At 31.5% G+C, this 17664-nt stretch overlaps 1 protein-coding gene and 2 long non-coding RNA genes across 6 annotated transcripts; 2 read left to right on the top strand and 1 right to left on the bottom strand.

Moving 5' to 3' along the window:
- The first annotated feature begins 605 nt into the window (after positions 1-605).
- LOC108211423 (uncharacterized) lies at positions 606-6614 on the top strand. 4 transcript variants are annotated; one of them, XR_010289697.1, is made up of 6 exons: positions 610-1005; positions 1133-1306; positions 1630-1892; positions 2434-2554; positions 2739-2793; positions 3414-6614. It is a non-coding gene; the product is annotated as an uncharacterized LOC108211423 (long non-coding RNA). The 4 variants fall into 4 exon arrangements; XR_010289696.1 differs by lacking the exon at positions 3414-6614 and adding an exon at positions 3093-3378; XR_001805048.2 differs by lacking the exon at positions 3414-6614 and having other exon boundaries at positions 606-1005; positions 2365-2554; positions 2739-3076.
- LOC108211360 (inositol-tetrakisphosphate 1-kinase 1) lies at positions 6477-8327 on the bottom strand. The gene is made up of 2 exons (XM_064088790.1): positions 7139-8327; positions 6477-6614 (listed from the first exon to the last, which is right to left on the bottom strand). Exon 1 carries the CDS (start codon positions 8223-8225, stop codon positions 7248-7250), a length of 978 nt encoding a protein of 325 aa, XP_063944860.1. The 5' UTR covers positions 8226-8327; the 3' UTR covers positions 6477-6614; positions 7139-7247.
- Positions 8328-11792: 3465 nt separating this feature from the next.
- Positions 11793-15783, top strand: LOC108213515 (uncharacterized). Its single transcript, XR_001805296.2, has 2 exons — positions 11793-15532; positions 15625-15783. It is a non-coding gene; the product is annotated as an uncharacterized LOC108213515 (long non-coding RNA).
- The last annotated feature ends 1881 nt before the right edge of the window (positions 15784-17664 follow it).

Raw genomic sequence — 17664 nt, 5'->3', positions numbered from 1 at the left:
TTTGGTAAGGTTTTTAAATTTCATGTTTTGATAATCACATTTCAAACAAGTTATATAAGTATTTTAGCTTTATATGTTGAGTTTTGATAATTATAACATGCTTCTTCATCTATCCTAATCCAGTACTCATGTTAGGATTATATATGTACATCCTCTAATTTCAAATCAAATCAGAGTCTCTCTTCTAACTACCTTATCTCATATTTATAGGAGCAAACATATTAAAGGTTTTCTAAATTCTTAGCTTAACATGTTCATAGATTATAATAATAGTCTGCTGCTTTATATGTATTAATCCAGTTTTGCAGGTAATTAGATTGCTAGAATAACAAGTTGTTATCCGAAGACAACAAGTTGTGACAAAGTCCTACGAAAAGCAGAATTCTTCATTGTTGATATATATTTAACTTCTAATTGAGTTAGAATTCTTATTTGTACATTCTCTGATTAATATATGTTTATAATAAATAGTCAAGCTCGAATTTTAATCAATAAAAAATTTAATTAAAATTAAGGAAGTTGTTAAAGACTAATTCTATTCGAATTAAACTTCTTTCAAACAATTACCGTATCCCATAGATATAGGAGCAAACATATTAAACGATCTTGTATACTCAAACTCCTATGAGTATAGTTTCTGGATGTTGAGTTAAATGTTATGAATAACGTTCATGGAGTTTAACTTCAATACAACCGTTGTATTATTTCATCTATCTATATTATAGCTACCACTGCGTGTTTTGTACACTAATCACCACCGCAAAGTCTTTACCCCCACTTCTGATTATAATTTCAAAAATACCACCGTCCTGTTCAACAGGCTTATAACCAAGCTTCTGCCGAAAGTTTTGAATGTTGCCGCTGCACTGCAAAGAGTACAAACGAATTCCAAAAATTCAAATTTGAATGAATTGAATTCAAATAAAAGAAGATGTCCAGGATCTCCTTCTTCCTTCTTATCTTTGTTCAGTTTCTCCTTTTTTATATTCATAATATTTTTTTCGTGTAATCTTCTTCTCCCTTCTTTCTTCTTATCTTCGTTAAATTTCTCCTTTTTACATTCATAATTTTTTCTTCCGTGTAATCTTTGTAAACTATTATTTCTAATGATTTCTTTGTCTTCCATTTGCAGGTTAAACTTTTGTTGATAAAGTGTTCGATGATTTGTCTGAAAGAAAAAAAATGATAAATTTATCATTCTTTGTTCTTTCTTTATATATAGTTATGTTTTGATTTATGTATATCCACTCTTAGACTTCTGTTTGTTTTGTAGATAACTTGAACGTTTGGTCGATACATGTATCAGGTATGATCCAGTAACTCAAGTTATATTTGTCATCTATTTTATTAACATAAGTATGCTCAATTAGTAGTTCCCTTCCACTATATAAGATATAAATTAGCATTTCTTAAAATTTTGACATATAGTGAATCTTTGAGAATCTTGGAAATAGAATATGTTTTGTTTTCTGTGATTTATTATGTTGGGTACAATATATATTCTTGCAGCTTATTTTTGTTTGTAGATGAAGGTTGAATATGAGGTTTAAAACTAAAGACGAAATAAATGTTAGAATCTTAAATATGAGTTGCTAGCTGTAATGACTCTCGATGTTGAATCTTATACAGTTACAACCATAATTTGCGGAAGTCATTTGGAAGACATTGAAATAATGTTCTTTGGAGTTGAAGTAGCTCATAGCCCCATTGCCAGCAACCTACCCTTCAAACTTCTCGCTCATTGCCCAATCCAGCGAGTATCACCAATCACGAGCTTGCACTAACACACAAAACATGTTAAAGCCTAGATTACAAAGTAATACTTTACCCAACTGATCGACGGTTCAACTCAGCAGGATGGAACCTGCTACATCTTGATTAACATTAAAAAGGTACTTTTTAGTTTTTACTTTTGAAAAATAAACAAATAATTCTGTAAAATTGTGAATTGTAATGTTAACTTAATAATTTTGATTAGCTCAGCAGCATGTTAGAGGCCACAAATTTACTTGCCGATGTTTTTCTATCCAATAAGATAAATGGATATTATAGCGTGGATTTTAGAGGCTAATATTAGCAATGTATCATACCTAATAATAGGTTAAAGGTATGTCTTTTGTATTAACTTTGCTATGAGATAATCTAATACTCGAGTAGATAGTTTCTATTTTTTAATTTGCTGTGATCTGTTAATTGGTGAGTGATTTGATTGACATGCCTTTAATACTTCCAGGAATTTTCTATCATAAATGTTTATTGTGTGAGTATGTGCAAACTGACAGTGGTAGCTTTGAAACTGATTATTCTTAGTTTCATATTTATTTATCTATTTATATAGTAGTTTCTGATGTGTGATATGTATAGTACCTGCCTCGGATGAGTTATTGACCCCAGCTTTCCTTCTAATTGCAAAAATGCCACCGCGGCCTTCAGTTGTTGCACTTGTTCACTCTTCGTCCGAAAAGAACATATGCTCCTTTCCCCAGCTTCTACAGCTTCCTCGATAAGTTTGGATTCGAAAATCGAAATAAAACTTCTCCACTGCTGATTTCAGGTACAATTTTTAAATATCGCAGCTTACTTTTTCTATTTCTCACACACCGCCCTATCTGCTACATACTTTGAATGATGTCCAATGTTTGTTCACGGTGCTTTGATCCAATTTGTAAACCTATTACTACTATGTCTTATCTGTAAGATTCATTTTAACATGTGTACCTCTTTGTTTTTCCTTATAGGCCGGAGATGAAGATAATTCTTGGCGTTTATTCACGTTGGAAGACATGATACAAGGTACTTTTGTTTCTGATTACGTCATCTTTTTCCAGGTTACATTGATTTTGATAATAATTTACTTTCATTTTAGATAGATGTGTTGCTATTCAAATAACTTTTATATGTGACTATGTCGGTTTTGATTAGTTAGTTGATTATATTGTATATGTATATGAATATTTATGTCTCGGGTATCTTTTTTTCTTAATGATTTATTCATGAAGTTGGGCTTCTTCATGATGATTGTTACATGACGATAATTTTATATTTTTCAATGAAAATTTGAGTGTATATTTTCCAATTTTTGATGATAACAGTAGCAGCGATTCAGACATAGGTTTGTAGATTTCATTTGCAATTATGACACCTCACACTATGGTAAATGCTATAGACTCCTCTTCTCATGAACTACATTTATTTTTATTTTTAGTTATTATGAGATTTTGCTATGGTATCACAAATCGGATCGTGTTTTATGTCGTTTCATGATTTTGTTGTGGTTTTAGTGATGGGTCTGCATTGTGTCAATGAGTCCTGTGTATTATCCAGCTTTGAGTGAGTATTTTATATAATGAATTTTACAATAATGGATGGCATATCTAATTTGATTGTGCATTTTGCAATTGAATGATGCAAAGATCAAGGTGGAGATAAAAGTAGAGACCGGAGATGCAAGGGATGTGACATTTATATATTAAATAAACAAAGACAAATTACATATACAAATTAATTATTCAACTTTATTAAAATTATCATCCAAATATGATATAATAATTTATTTTTATAAAGAAGTTATAAACAAGGCTCAGCAACGTGGGCGTAAATACTAGTATATATAAGGCTGATTTTTTTCAAGAAAAATTGACAACTCACGATCTTCAAAAATAATTAATTTCTTTACTGAACTTGATTGCCTACTATCATCATATTTGTTTAGAGAATTTAGTTTGAGGTGTAAACTTTCTATCTTTTGTAATAAAAAATTGTAATTGATAGTCACTAAAATTAGCTGGGTTCTAAGAACAAGGAGTTAACCCACTTAGGTAAGATCGTCATAATAATTCTGAGCTGGATAAGGTTCAAACAATAGAAAAATTCAAGGGGCAGAGCACAAAAAATTCAGAGGTTCAGGAAAACGTTGCACAAGAAAATTAGTGTCAAGCTATTTACGTTTGCTCACGAAAACATCAAGCTTTCAGTGACCGGGAAAAAGAGAGATATATTATTATTCCATTGTTATAATCTCTTTTTTGGGATTATACTTCAGTCATATTTGATTAAGTTTTGGCATGCTTATTACAATCCTTATCTCAATTACGAAAATTAAAGTTTTTATCTAATTCGCTAATAATTTATATAATGAAAATATTTATTATAACACCTAACAATATACAGCATATTCTTCATATTTGTTAAAAAATTGAAATGAATGTTTTTTTAATAATAATTTCGAGGTGTAACAAAAGATATTGTAAATATTTATTTATATTTTCTGTTTTTGAGAATGATATATCAAAACATATTTTTTAAATAAAATGTTAACACCCAATCAGATACATACTTATGAAACACTGAATAAAGGTTCCAACTCAATATTTATCACCTTTTTGGAGTACAAAGATAAAAGTAAAAGCATTAATAATAATGTTTGTTTCAGATATTTTAGTGAAGAGGTCAATATTTACATGTTTTTTTAACGTTACTCACGCAACTTTCTTAAAATAAGTGGAAAAAAGTTATTATTTTATTCATATTTTTTCCTTCCATGGACATAGTCACTATATTTTAAATTTTTATTTCTGTATTTTGCTAATATGTAAATATTATTGAAATAGATACATTTATGTATATTATAAAAAAATTTAAAATTATCACTATATGACTCGGGTCCAGTTGGGGAACTATAATACAATTATTTGCAAATTAAAAAAAGTAATACATTATGCAAAAAACCAAAATTTAAACGTATCATATAAAATATAAAACACATTATACAAAAGGAAGAATAGATCGCAACTTTAAAACTGATAACACAGTATTTTGATTAATAATTTTTTCTTCATTTATATTTAGTAATAATGACATGTTCAACAATATATAATAGAAAGTATTATCAAGCATATTAATCAATATTATTCTGGATATATGTAATTTGTTCAGAATAGGGTCAATTATTAAATTTATAATGACGTCGAAAAATGACATCAACTAAATCATTGGTCTCCACGGAATCTCATTTGGCTCACTAAATTGATTTGATAGTATTGAAATCATTCTCGTCGTTAAAAAATTAACAGAAGCACAGATGAAATGACAAATGAAAGAGGCAATGACAGTTGGCAGGACATATATGTGGCTAGTTTCAATCTTCTTAGTTTAACGTTAATCGTTGTAATTTTTTTGGGGTTATTTGTACCAAACAAAGACATGAAAATAAATATATGTAATTTTTTATTTGTTTGTTTTGTATCTTAACTTTATCTTAGCTGATGTATGCATTTGAAAATAAATGAGGAGAATGTAACAAAATATTTGGAAATAAATGTTTGGAAATAAATGAAGATTAGTGTTAATTAGGCTTGATTTGAGGATTAGGGTTCTTCCTGCGGATGAATCCTCTCCTTCTCCTTCGATATGAATGTATCAACATATGTGTAAGAAGTGTAACTATAAATGAGTTTATAATTGAGTTTTTCTGTTTCTTTCTTTCTGATTTTCTTTGTTTTAATTTTCTTTGTTTATTTTATGTGCAGTCTTTTTATTACTCTGCCACATCACCACCTAGTTGAATCCCCATTTAACTTTCCCTTAGTTTTCTTTTAAAAGTTAAGGGCGATGATGATTTTGGTACCATCAAATCAGTTTAGTGAGCCAAGTGAGACCTTGTAGAGTCTAATGATGTAGTTAATAATTTTTGTCGACTTCAGTAATGAGTTTGATAATTAACCCATTTAGAATAGGGTTTTTGATACCGTTTTGAGTTCAGTGACCAACTTGATACATTAAACCCACTTCAGTGACCAACCAGATAATTAACCCTTCAAAATAGCAATATAATTCATTCAGGGTAGCAATTATTCATACTAAAAGTGAGATCCAGTGGAGTTTAGTTATCAAGTTGATATCTTTTGTCGACTTCAATAATAAGTTTCATAATTAACACGTTCAGAATAGTAATATAGTTCATCCACAATAGCAATTATTCACGAGTAATGAGGGACCCGGCACGCGTAGCGATCAAAATTCTATAGATTTGCTTCTTATACTGCAAAATTTGATAAACAATTTCAATAGTTTTCAGTCAAATACAGTACTTCAATTGACCCTCCACAGTCCAAGCCACACCAATGCACAACAAAAATTATTAGGATACACTGTATTCTTACTACAATTCTCCAGGCACAAGATACAGCAAATGTAGTCTTATGAATTAGCAAAAAAAAAAAAAACATGTAGTCACATCTTTACATACAGTAATTGTAGCGATACTCCAGAAACAATTACAAAAACGGCAATTATAGTTCCCATAATGTCTCAAGGCATTTTCCAAGTTAATTCAGAAGAGAACCTTTACACAAATTTCCAGCAAGTAATAAAGATAAACAGAAATCGGAGAAAAAGTCTATAAGAAACAAGACCAAAAATTTCTCCTAGCCAGATTCAGCAACAATAATTAGCAAAGTAATTAGAAGTGGGCTTCAAAATAAATCACTTCTTCCTGGCTCACCAGATTATGTATATCCAACAATAATGGCACATTAAACCAGGAATTCACCATAATACATACTATGTCACCCAGCAAGAAAGTGTCACAATTGTCCTACTCACTCACTATGTCCCTGCAGAACCAGAAAAAGAGCATTTCATATTTAGAATCTGCACAGAAGTTTTCCATCAAATATTAAAGAATTAATCCTTCAATCTGTAAAGAAGCATTGAGGCGAGAGGAGGTTTTTGATGTGTAAATGATTAGCTACTTCCATTCTAAATGCGCAAAAAGAATTTAAAAAATTATTTCAGTGAAATTACAATATATCGACTGACCCTCCAAACTACAGCATTCACAACAGAAACAAGAGAAAAAACATCCAAACTACATACTAGTGCAGACATTTTTCCACATGCTACAAATAGATGGTCTAAGAGGGTGGGAGCCTTGTGCCATATAAAATAGGAAAACTCTGTAGCAAGGGTAACATTACTCCACAATCAATGACAAAATTACGTCATACATGTAAGCTGCGTAAACATCTAAAGGCATTATTGAGTAAGATGAAAAGTGCTGGTATTGAGCATACATATTCTGCTAACATTATTAAGTAAGTCACAGCGATTAATACAAACCCGAAAAGCCAAAGCTTACAAGAAAGGAAAAGATGAGGAAGTGTTTCCTCATGGAAGAGCAAGCCAGTTTCTACTTAACCTATGGGGTTAGCAACAGCCAGAATGTCAAACAACAGATTGAAATGTCCTCAACTCGGGACCTCATGGTTGTTATTTTCTTGACCTTTAGCCGTGACTGTAACTGAGTTTTGGTTCACGATGTCCTTAAAGAAATCAGTCATAACAGACTCATAAGACGGCATCTTTGCGTATCCAGGGAAGTAATTGATATCAATCACATAATAACGAGAACAATGTCCCACACTAGCCTCCCTAATCATGTCAAAATTAAAAAGATTCAAGTTCAACGCCTTTCCCAAAGCACTCGCAACTTGATTCACAAAACTCAACGGAGGCATCTCCACATCATCTCCCACGCCCGCCTTATATCCACTACTATGCAAATTCGATATCTGGGAAAACGGCATTGCATCCCCCAAATTCCCCATCTCCTCCTCAGATATATCAGGCAAAGAACTCCTCTTAACACATTGAACATACTTCCCAACCACATAAACCTTAAAAATAACACCCCCATGGTTCACAAAATCTTGCAATACGACCGGGGGTTGGAGATTCTTAAGCCCATTTCTATTAAACACAAGTGTCATATTATGAGATATAGCCGACCCATCAGCCACTAACGGCTTAGCTATCACCGGAAACTTGAAATCTTCGGAAACATCACTCAAACAATCAAGTAAGGATTCAGAATTTTCAATGTATACCTGTTTGGGAGTAGTGAGAGTGGGGGAGAGATTGAGCTGAGCAACAACATCAAGCATCGAGACTCGATCGCGGAGGCGTTGGATAGCTAGAGGGGAATCGATGACAAGGGTATTGGGGAATTGTGATGAGAAGTGGAGTAATTTTTGGTCCCAATCAGGGGAGTGGAGCTTGTGAATGATGGCGTCCAAGGGTTGAGTGAGGGGTTTATTAGGATCGATTTGAACGAGATCGATGCCTTGGTTTTGAGTGTGAGTTAGTAGAGATGGGGTGATGAAAGACTTGATTTTCTTGGGTTCTAGTGCATACCCGATACGCAACCTTTTTGCTTCTCCGGACATTGTTACTTGCTTGCTGAGATGAGAGTTTCTGGAAATGGAGGATACTCTTTCTAGCAGAGAGTTTCCTGAAGCTGTTTTAAAAATTCCTGTCTAGGAGATTAGTCCTTCCAAGTGGACGGTTTTGACAAATTATTAGAGCCAAGAGCCTCCTTGTTGGCTCCTAAAAATAATATAAAAATGGGCTCTTAGTAATTTAGAACAAAGTTAAGAATGTAAACTCCAATAATACTATCTACATCTCTTCTCTATTTCATATTTTATTCATATATTGGGCTCCACTACAACAAAAGAGAGTGAAAGATGGAGGTGAATTGGAGGTAAAGATTTTTTTATTGTAAAAAAATAAGTTAGGAGCCATGTGGTGACTCTTAACTTTGAGGAGAGAGGAGAGAGAAACAAGAGGCTCTTAAGATTTAAGAGTCACTTAAGAGTCTCTGGGAGCAACATTTTTCCTCTCCCTCCTCAAATCTCAAGTTAGGAGTCTAAATGAAGAGTCTCTTGGAGATGCTCTTACTAAATAAAATTAAAATTAATTTAGAAATATAATTATTTTATTTGATCGATATATAATATTATATATTAGTACTTTAGTTGATTACGTATCTTTGTTTGAAATATAAAAATAACAGTAAGAGAATATTAAAATTAAGCGTTAATAACATATAAAATTTATTCTAAACAAAACATGTATAATTATATTATAACCGGAGACAAACACAATTATGTCAAAATTAAATTAATTTAATCACATACATATATATATATATATATATATATATATATATATATATATATATATATATATATATATATATATATATATATATATATATATATATATTGTAATCTATGTGATCATAATATTGAACTAGATTTATCCAATTTCTTATGTAATTAATTTTTTTTTAAAGGTGATGGCCCCCTCTTCCTCCCCCACCCCCCAGCGCCCGACCAGGGATGGTCCTCAGATTTCGTTGGCCTAGTGTGAAAATTTTTTATGGGCCTTTTTATACAACACTACTAATATGAATATAGAAGAAACAAGTAGTTAATAGTTACTACAATTTTGGAATAATATATAAACAATTAAATCAAAAGATGATTATGTAATTGATTTGATCGAATGATCGTTACTGCAGCAGTGGCCTGTGCGTTGAGTTCTATCAAAAGCAGTGGCCTGTGCGTTGAGTTCTATCAAAGTTAAAAACAGCCTTGTAAATTGCATGTATAGACGTATACTAACATATACATAGACTTAAAACTGGTTTGGGCCTCCTGATCCAATGGGCCCAGTGCTGGAGCACTAGTTGCACTGGACCAGGGCCGGCACTGCCCCCAACCCCTCTCGCTTCATTTCTGGCTCCAAAGGCGACTCTGCTCGGATCCTCAAACTCCTCTTCGCTGTCTACCATCCCAGGATCCACTACTTGATTCATCTGGTTTTAGGGGGGCGCAGAGTGACCGAGAGGAGATGGCGAGGGTTGTGATGGGGGTTGGGGTTTTTAGGGCGGCCTAAAATGTTAATGTGGTGGGCAGGGCGGATTTTAGTTATGATCAGGGGGCGTCGGTTATTTTGGTTGTGCTACACGGGGCTTCGGTTTTGTTGTGGCTTTCGGATAGATGGGATTGGTTTGTTTAATCTTTCGCCTTCTCAGTATCTGCTTGTTACTCAAGATGATCTGCTTCATATTCTATCGTATCTGTCAAAAGATCTCAACTTCGTGAATCGCACAAGATACATTGGTTGGAGAGAACACCACAAAAGATTGGTGCTACAAGAGGATCGCTCAAATGGACGTTGATGACTTTTGCTCTCTACTAGATGCATCTCATCATCAAAGGTATATTATTCTTCCATCGCATACTCGTACTAACTATTTTTGATAGATTTTCTCATGATTGAGTATATTTTAATGGTTAATTCCCGTTACTCTTTTTTCTTTTAATGGTTAATTCTCGTTAATTGCTTTTGAATCGTGGGCATGTATTGTTTTTGGGGGAAGCTCTCAATGTCAACGAGACACCGAGTTGCTCAACCGTGCGAGTTTCTAAGTTTAGGTGATAACTTTGCCGAGTCTGAGCTGTAATATTCGAGATTCTCTAGTTGATCTTTTATCCGATTATGAGACGAAGGACAATGCAAAACAGAAATTCATTCAAAGAGCATCTCGACATATCTCTTATGTGTGGTTTGTCAAGTAAGGTAAGTACCATGTGAATTGACCCCATGGTAAAGGTATAAATCTTTGAATACGTAAATTTTAACTAAGGATGTATTAATCTTGTTGCAAGTTTGAGTTTATCTTGTGTTTTTTTTAACAGAAATAGGAGATATTTTCTCGATTCACAATGGTACGAAATGTAATATCTTCACAATCAACACATTTCACAAAATTATGAAATAAGCACGTAAATTTCACGTCAAGGCAGAGATAGTGAAATTTGCCTGATGTCCTTAGCTTGAAAAATACTTCCCGAAATTTAATATGTCTAGGTGGCTCCACCTTTCTAAATATTATATAACTATTTTATGCAACACAAAAGAATGATTTAGATATATCTCAAAAAAAGAAGAAGATAACAATCTCTTATAATATTACTAGTCTTTTTAATCAATAACTAATTATATCTATAGCTTCTCACTTTTATATTTGTACAATTTTTTTCCCAACAAAATATACTGAAGTCGGATAATAATCAATTCTATTCTGAGGAGTTTCTTTCATTCAAAAAACTTATTATCTAAACGAAAGACATGAAATGTCTCCGGAAGTTTAGACAATAAAACTTAATGTCCGAAAAAAGAACGTCCAACTTGTAAGATCACGCTATCTGAAACAAAAATAATCCATTAATAATAAGAAAAATAATAATAAATTTCATTACTAAAAACATTATAGTTCGTCAAAAGAAGGTAGTTGGATGAAATAATAAATATAAAATAATTTGTCAAAAAAAGGAGATAAAAAAAATATCCAACCAAAGGGAGACCCTTTAGCTAGATATATAACAAGCTAAAAAATTACTAAGAATATAATTAATAAGTACTAAAATATAAATATTAAAATAAAACTTTGATATTCAAAATAATATCTAACATTTTAGGTAATAAATTGAATATAATAAACAAGCCAACAAAATGTCACCAAATTGCCCCCTACAAGGCCAAGAATATACGCCATCAATCATGGCCACCCATAAATTGTACATAAATTTAAATGCATTAATTTACAAGATTCAAAATTCAAATCACCCATAAATGTTACAAATAGATTTAAATGCATTCATTTACAAGATTCAAAATTCAAATTCAAAACTGAAGGAAAATTCTTTTAAACTTCCAAGATAAAACTTACAATTTAATGTCTTCTCTAAAAAACATTAGAACCTTATTTAAAGCAAATAAAATTTTATCACTAAATGATATTGAATTCCAATTTAGAAAACTGACTTATTGTCAATCAAGTAATAAATAAAGAGATATAGGTGCATTCAAAATCTGATTTTGATTTTGAATTGATTTTGAATGCACCTATATCTTTTTATTTATTACTTGATCGACAATAAGTCAGTATTCTGAATTGGAATTCAATTTCATTTAGTGATAATATTTAATTAGCTTTAAATGAAGTTTTAATGTTTTTTTTAGTGAAGACATTAAATTGTCAGTTATATTTGTAAGTTTAAAAGAATTTTCCTACAGTCTTGAATTTGAATTTTTAATCTTGTAAATGAATGCATTTAAATCCATTTGCACCAGTTATGGGTGATTTGAATTTTGAATCTTGTAAATGAATGCATTTAAATCTATGTACCATTTATGGGTGGCCATGATTGATGGCGTACATTCTTGGCCTAGTAGCGGCAATTTTGTGCCATTTTGTTGGCTTGTTTATTGTATTTAACTTGTTACTTAAAATTTTTGACATTATTTTGAATATCAAAGTTTTATTTTAATATTTATATTTTAGTACTTATTAATTATATTCTTAGTAATTATTTAGCATGTTATATATCTAGCCAAAGGGTCTCCCTTTGGTTATATATATTTTTGTTTTTTATATTTATCTTTTATTTTTGACGGATTATTTTATATTTATTATTTCATCCAACTACCTTCTTTTGAAGAAGTTTACTATTTTAATAATTAATTTATAATTATGTTTCTTGTTATTAATGGATTGTTTTTTGTTTCATGTAGCGTGATCTTACAAGTTGAGACGTTTCTCTTTTCGGACATTAAGTATTATTGTCTAAACTTCCGGAGACATTTTCATGTTTTTCGGTTAAATAATAAGTTTTTTGAATGAAAGAAACTCCTCGTAGTATTGTTTTATCTCATTGCGGGCAAGTGCATTTCTATCACAATAAAAATAAGGAAGAAACATAAATCTAGTATTTAACATAAAATTAAACTAGAATTAAATTAATCTAGATTTTGACTTCTATGTTCCATATTGATTGATAGTTGTTTCACAAAGACAAATTAAAAAGCAGCATCATAATATCATGCACGGATACATATATAAATGTCCATATATATATATATATATATATCTCTGTGTGTGTGTGTGTGTGTGTGTGTGTTTAGTTCTGTGATGCAAATTGAAGACCGTGTCAATATTTCCAAGTGCTAAGGCACCTAGCGTCTATACAGTGAAGTTTCTTATGCATAGACTATAGAGGCACCAAGTGTGTTTTAGATGTCAAAATGGATAAGTATGGAAGTACCTGGCACTTGTCACATACAAACACCTATATGTGGTGCCAGGTGAGCGTGGCTGATGAAATTCTAAGTATATGGAGGACCTGGTGCCTATACTATACTGTGCTTGTCTTGGAGAATCGTCAGATGATGGCTTGAAGGATATTTGGCTAAGGCAAGGCAGCACCTGGCGCTTGCGACATACAAACCTATGTATGAGGCGCCATGTGGTGTCAAAGAGGAGATTTGGCTAAGTAAAGACAAGACTTGACGCTTTTCTCATACTCTACCATGTATGAGGCGCCAGGTGGTGTAAATTAATGAGAATGCTAAGTTAAATGTATCCACACAATTAAATCCATGTGTAAGGAATTAGGTGAAGCAATGCATAGCCATATACAGTGAAGAAACTTGAAGAACCATGTCCTCCTAACCATTGTTAAATATGAAGCCTATAAATAGAGAAGCCTGTAAATAGAGAAGCCAACTTCATTTTTTAAGTTAAGCAACTACAAACATTGTATTGTGCACATACTTTACACACATATCCTCTAAGAGCTAAGACAGTTAATCAATAGACTAGACGAGAGTATTTCTATAGAGTGTAACACTTAGTCTTGTAGCCGACTTACGAGTTGGATTTATAGTACCCTCCAAATTAATATATCGAACGATAAATTACCCCGAACTTACTAGTTTATTCATTTTGATTGAATACAAACTATAATGAACATGTCGTAAATCAAATTGAATTGAACGAAATGGATAATTTGGTAAAGACATATTCAAACCCCCTCTTATACGTCTATTTGGACCTAACAATTGGTATCAAAGCTACGTTGATCGACATACAGATTTGAGATCCATAATAGCCATAAAGCTATTTCTACACTTAATCGAAAAATATGTCTACACACATTTTAGGAATCAAGGTACCTCTATTCGAAAAGGATGACTATAGAAATTGGAAAATGAAGATGATCTTTTATGTGAGAGCTACTAATCCCCTGCACATTAGGATTTTAAAAAATGCTCCACATGTACAAATGAAGATTATACCTGAATCTGATGAAAACGGAGTTCACACACATCAGAAATCTGTTCCAAAGAAAAAGAGATAATTCACTAAAACCGACAAGGAATACATTGCCCATGACTATAATCTGCAACTCATCATAGTCGAGGCAATGAACAAAACAGTGTCCCACCTGATACTGAGCTTGAAATCTGCAAAGCAAATGTGAGATGCTGTTGAAGCATTGATGGATGGATCTGTAGCTTTCAGAACATATCCATTTTCACTTTCCAAGTAGGATATTCAGATGCCTTTAATATAGGAATAGTATAGTAGATTCGTATCTACTGGTTGTTGGATTTTGTGTTTTCTCAGTCGTGATTATATATCTTTTTAGATCTTAACTGTTGTATTATAACAGATTGGCTCTGATACCAATTGTTAGGTCTAGAATCACTATAGAAGAGGGGTTGAGTATAGTTGGATACATTCAAATCGAACTTAGAGTACAATATAAAATAAAAATCAGCTTTTATTCAATATATAAAAACTGATACAGTAGAAGAACAACTACTCTCTTAGTGATGTATGTTTATCACTAAGAGTTGCAAGGTTACAAAGAACAATATTGTCAATATTTAATAACACAGTGGTGTAAAACGAAGTTATGTTTATATAGTACACAGTTAGATGATATCTAATAATTGATATAATACTAATTTTATTTCTAAAAGATATCAGTCAGAGATTCCTATACTAATCTTCCTAAACTCCTGAACTGTCGTATCTCTATAGAATATATCTGCTTTAAATCATCCAGATTCGCTCTTGAAAATCACCCACCTATAAACTCTGAGAAATTTCTTCCTTGAATAAACTCTGATTTCTCCTTGTCTTCAGCAATCTCTGACTCCCAGTTGAAGTCTAACATGCATTACCTGTAACTCATCAAAGCAGTTAAGCCTGATATCATCAAATATCTAAAATATCTTTCTAAATTCATATTCTCTATTATTTAATTTATTAATGGAAGTACCATTTTACCCCACTCCCTCCCTCTCTCATCTCTCTCCTGCCTCTCGTCGTCGCTGGTCGGATTTCGTTCCGATGTCTCTCCCCCTCCCCCTCTCTCCTACCTCTCGTATTCACTACAGATGATTATTACATGATTCATAGCTTCATTTATTAGTGGATTATATGTTGTCCCACAATGTATACATGCAAGCTTAGGTGATATCTTTCCTTCTAAGATTAAAGATTTTTTGGAAAATCGGTGACTTTAAAAGTTCAGATCATGTCTGATAATGTTTTGCTCAACAACAATATCTTCCTTGCGACGGATGATTTTGACTATGTTTTTGATGGATCGACGAGCTTCGATAGTTCAGCTATTAATCTTACCAATTCCAGGTTTGATGACGTAAGTCTTATAAATTATTCAGTCTTCGAGATGTTTAGCCAGTTTGAATCAAAGTAATTGACTAACTTTCAAATTAAATCAAATTTTATGGAGGAAAGCTGTTGAAATTATTTAGAGTGGTGAAACACCTGTTTCTGAAAAGTCATGCACGAAAAAAAATTAAGATGGTGAGTTCAACTATTCTAATTACCAGCATCATTATTCCAGAAGGTACGTGTGATTCATGTATCTCAACAATATTTTTTTCTCTGTATCGCAGAAGCCTTGAAGCCAGTTCACGTTTCCTTGATTTATGCCTTTCATACCTTGCAGATGTTGCACTGCTGGTTTCCTGATTATCAATTACTACTACTATCTGAAATGTCTTTGAGCGACATTGTACAACTCTTCTTTAATGTACTTTATTGGTTTGTTTGAATTTTTTCCACCTACAACTGCAACAAAATGCTTGGAACTAAAGCAGTACGATTTAATAATTATAGGTCGAACCTGGTACCTTTTTTTTTGGTGATATCACTTCACTTTCTTTTGCAATCTCTATTATTTACCGATCAAAATCTGAACTTGGATTTTTACTGATCCTAAATTCCTGAATATTGTGCATCATTCTAGTACAAATACATGGTTGATATGAACACTGGCGTTTGCGAAACAACTTGTTTCCCGTCTGTGTTCAGTTATTCACACTTTAATCCTATTTGTTATTTGTTATGAAACTAAGTGATTTTTAGGTGCTTATAAATGACACGGGTATTTTTGTGTTTCTACTTACAGGCATGCCTAACTTAGATTAGTTGGATAAGCGTCGAAATCTAGGTACACGACATAGTTAATAATATAAAAACTCATGTTTCGAGTCAGTCTCAACTACTCTATTTAAGAATATTATTATAACTAGCTTTCTAACCCGTGCAAAGCACGGGTTGCTTTCGATTAATATTTTAATATATTTTATATTTTTTTTTCATCTTTTTTAAATTAATATTATCTATACTATAAAAGTAATTTAAAATTAATATTTATTTGTTATTTAAGTCATATTATGATGTATATATGTACACATATCTTCACTTTTATGATATTTATTAAAATACAAATACGAAAAAAAATACACGATTTAAAATATTATTTTATAATGAAATTATCACTCACCCAAAATTATTGAAAATTTGATATAAAAAAAATGAGATTCTTGCCGAATCAGATACGATTTTTGCACATTTATTTTATATAAGTAATCTTCGTTAGGTTGCTAACAAATAACTATTATAATATTATATAGTATACATAAGTTGGAGGATATTGATTTCATCACTATAATAATTTCGTATACAGTATATTGCACTTTGTAACCCCAGACTTTGGTTCATTAGCAAATCATACCTTACATTTTGAAACGTGATAGTTTGTAATCTTAAATTTCATTTAGATTTCGATTTGTAACCCTGACCCAAACATCCGTTAAAAACAGCCGTTAACTTTAACTGTTTGAGAGATAACAGTGTGTATATTAGTTTCTAACAGCTACTTTATCCCTTGTGACCCCTCAAAATTTATATATTATTTTGAAATCATTTCTGAACACATACGACGATGTAAAAAATTTAAAATAAATTTAAAATATGTATTTATTTTAAAATTTTAAAATAAGTTACATCATTTATGTAAAAATAAATAAATTTTCAGATTCTGAATTTAGATACATATTTTAAAATTTATTTTAAATTGTTTTACATCGTTATGTGTATTCATAATTAATTTCAAAATATAATACATAAATTTTGTGGGATTACATGGGGTAAAGTAGCTGTTAAAAATTAATATACACATTGTTATCTCTCAAATGGATAAAGTTAACGGCTGTTTTTAACGGATGTGTGGGTTAGGGTTATTACAAACCGAAAACTAAATGAAACTTAGGGTTACAAACTTTCACGTTTAAAAATGTGGGGTCTGATTTGCTAATTAGCAAAAGTCTGGGAATACAAGGTACAATATACTCTTTCGTATATAATGCTGGTGTTAGAAATTTATTATTTTTTATTTATTAATATGATTAATTTGAGATTAATTATATGAGAATTTATATATTTGCTTATTTTCATGCGGTGATTATGTATAGATGAATTTTTTCGAATAACTAAAAACATCCAGAAGCGATTCAATCAGAACTACGTACCATTATTCCAGTTATTAGAGTAAAAAGACTTGTTTATAAAATTATAATTATATGATATGCTCTTGGAAATCATAATTTTATTTCAGAGTCCGGTATTTATACTTCATATAACAAAAAAAA

This window comes from Daucus carota, chromosome 3, assembly GCF_001625215.2.
Source record: "Daucus carota subsp. sativus chromosome 3, DH1 v3.0, whole genome shotgun sequence".
Lineage (NCBI taxonomy): Eukaryota > Viridiplantae > Streptophyta > Magnoliopsida > Apiales > Apiaceae > Daucus > Daucus carota.
The sequence above is the reverse complement of the archived record's forward strand: the minus strand, read 5'-3'. Positions and strand labels throughout refer to the sequence as shown.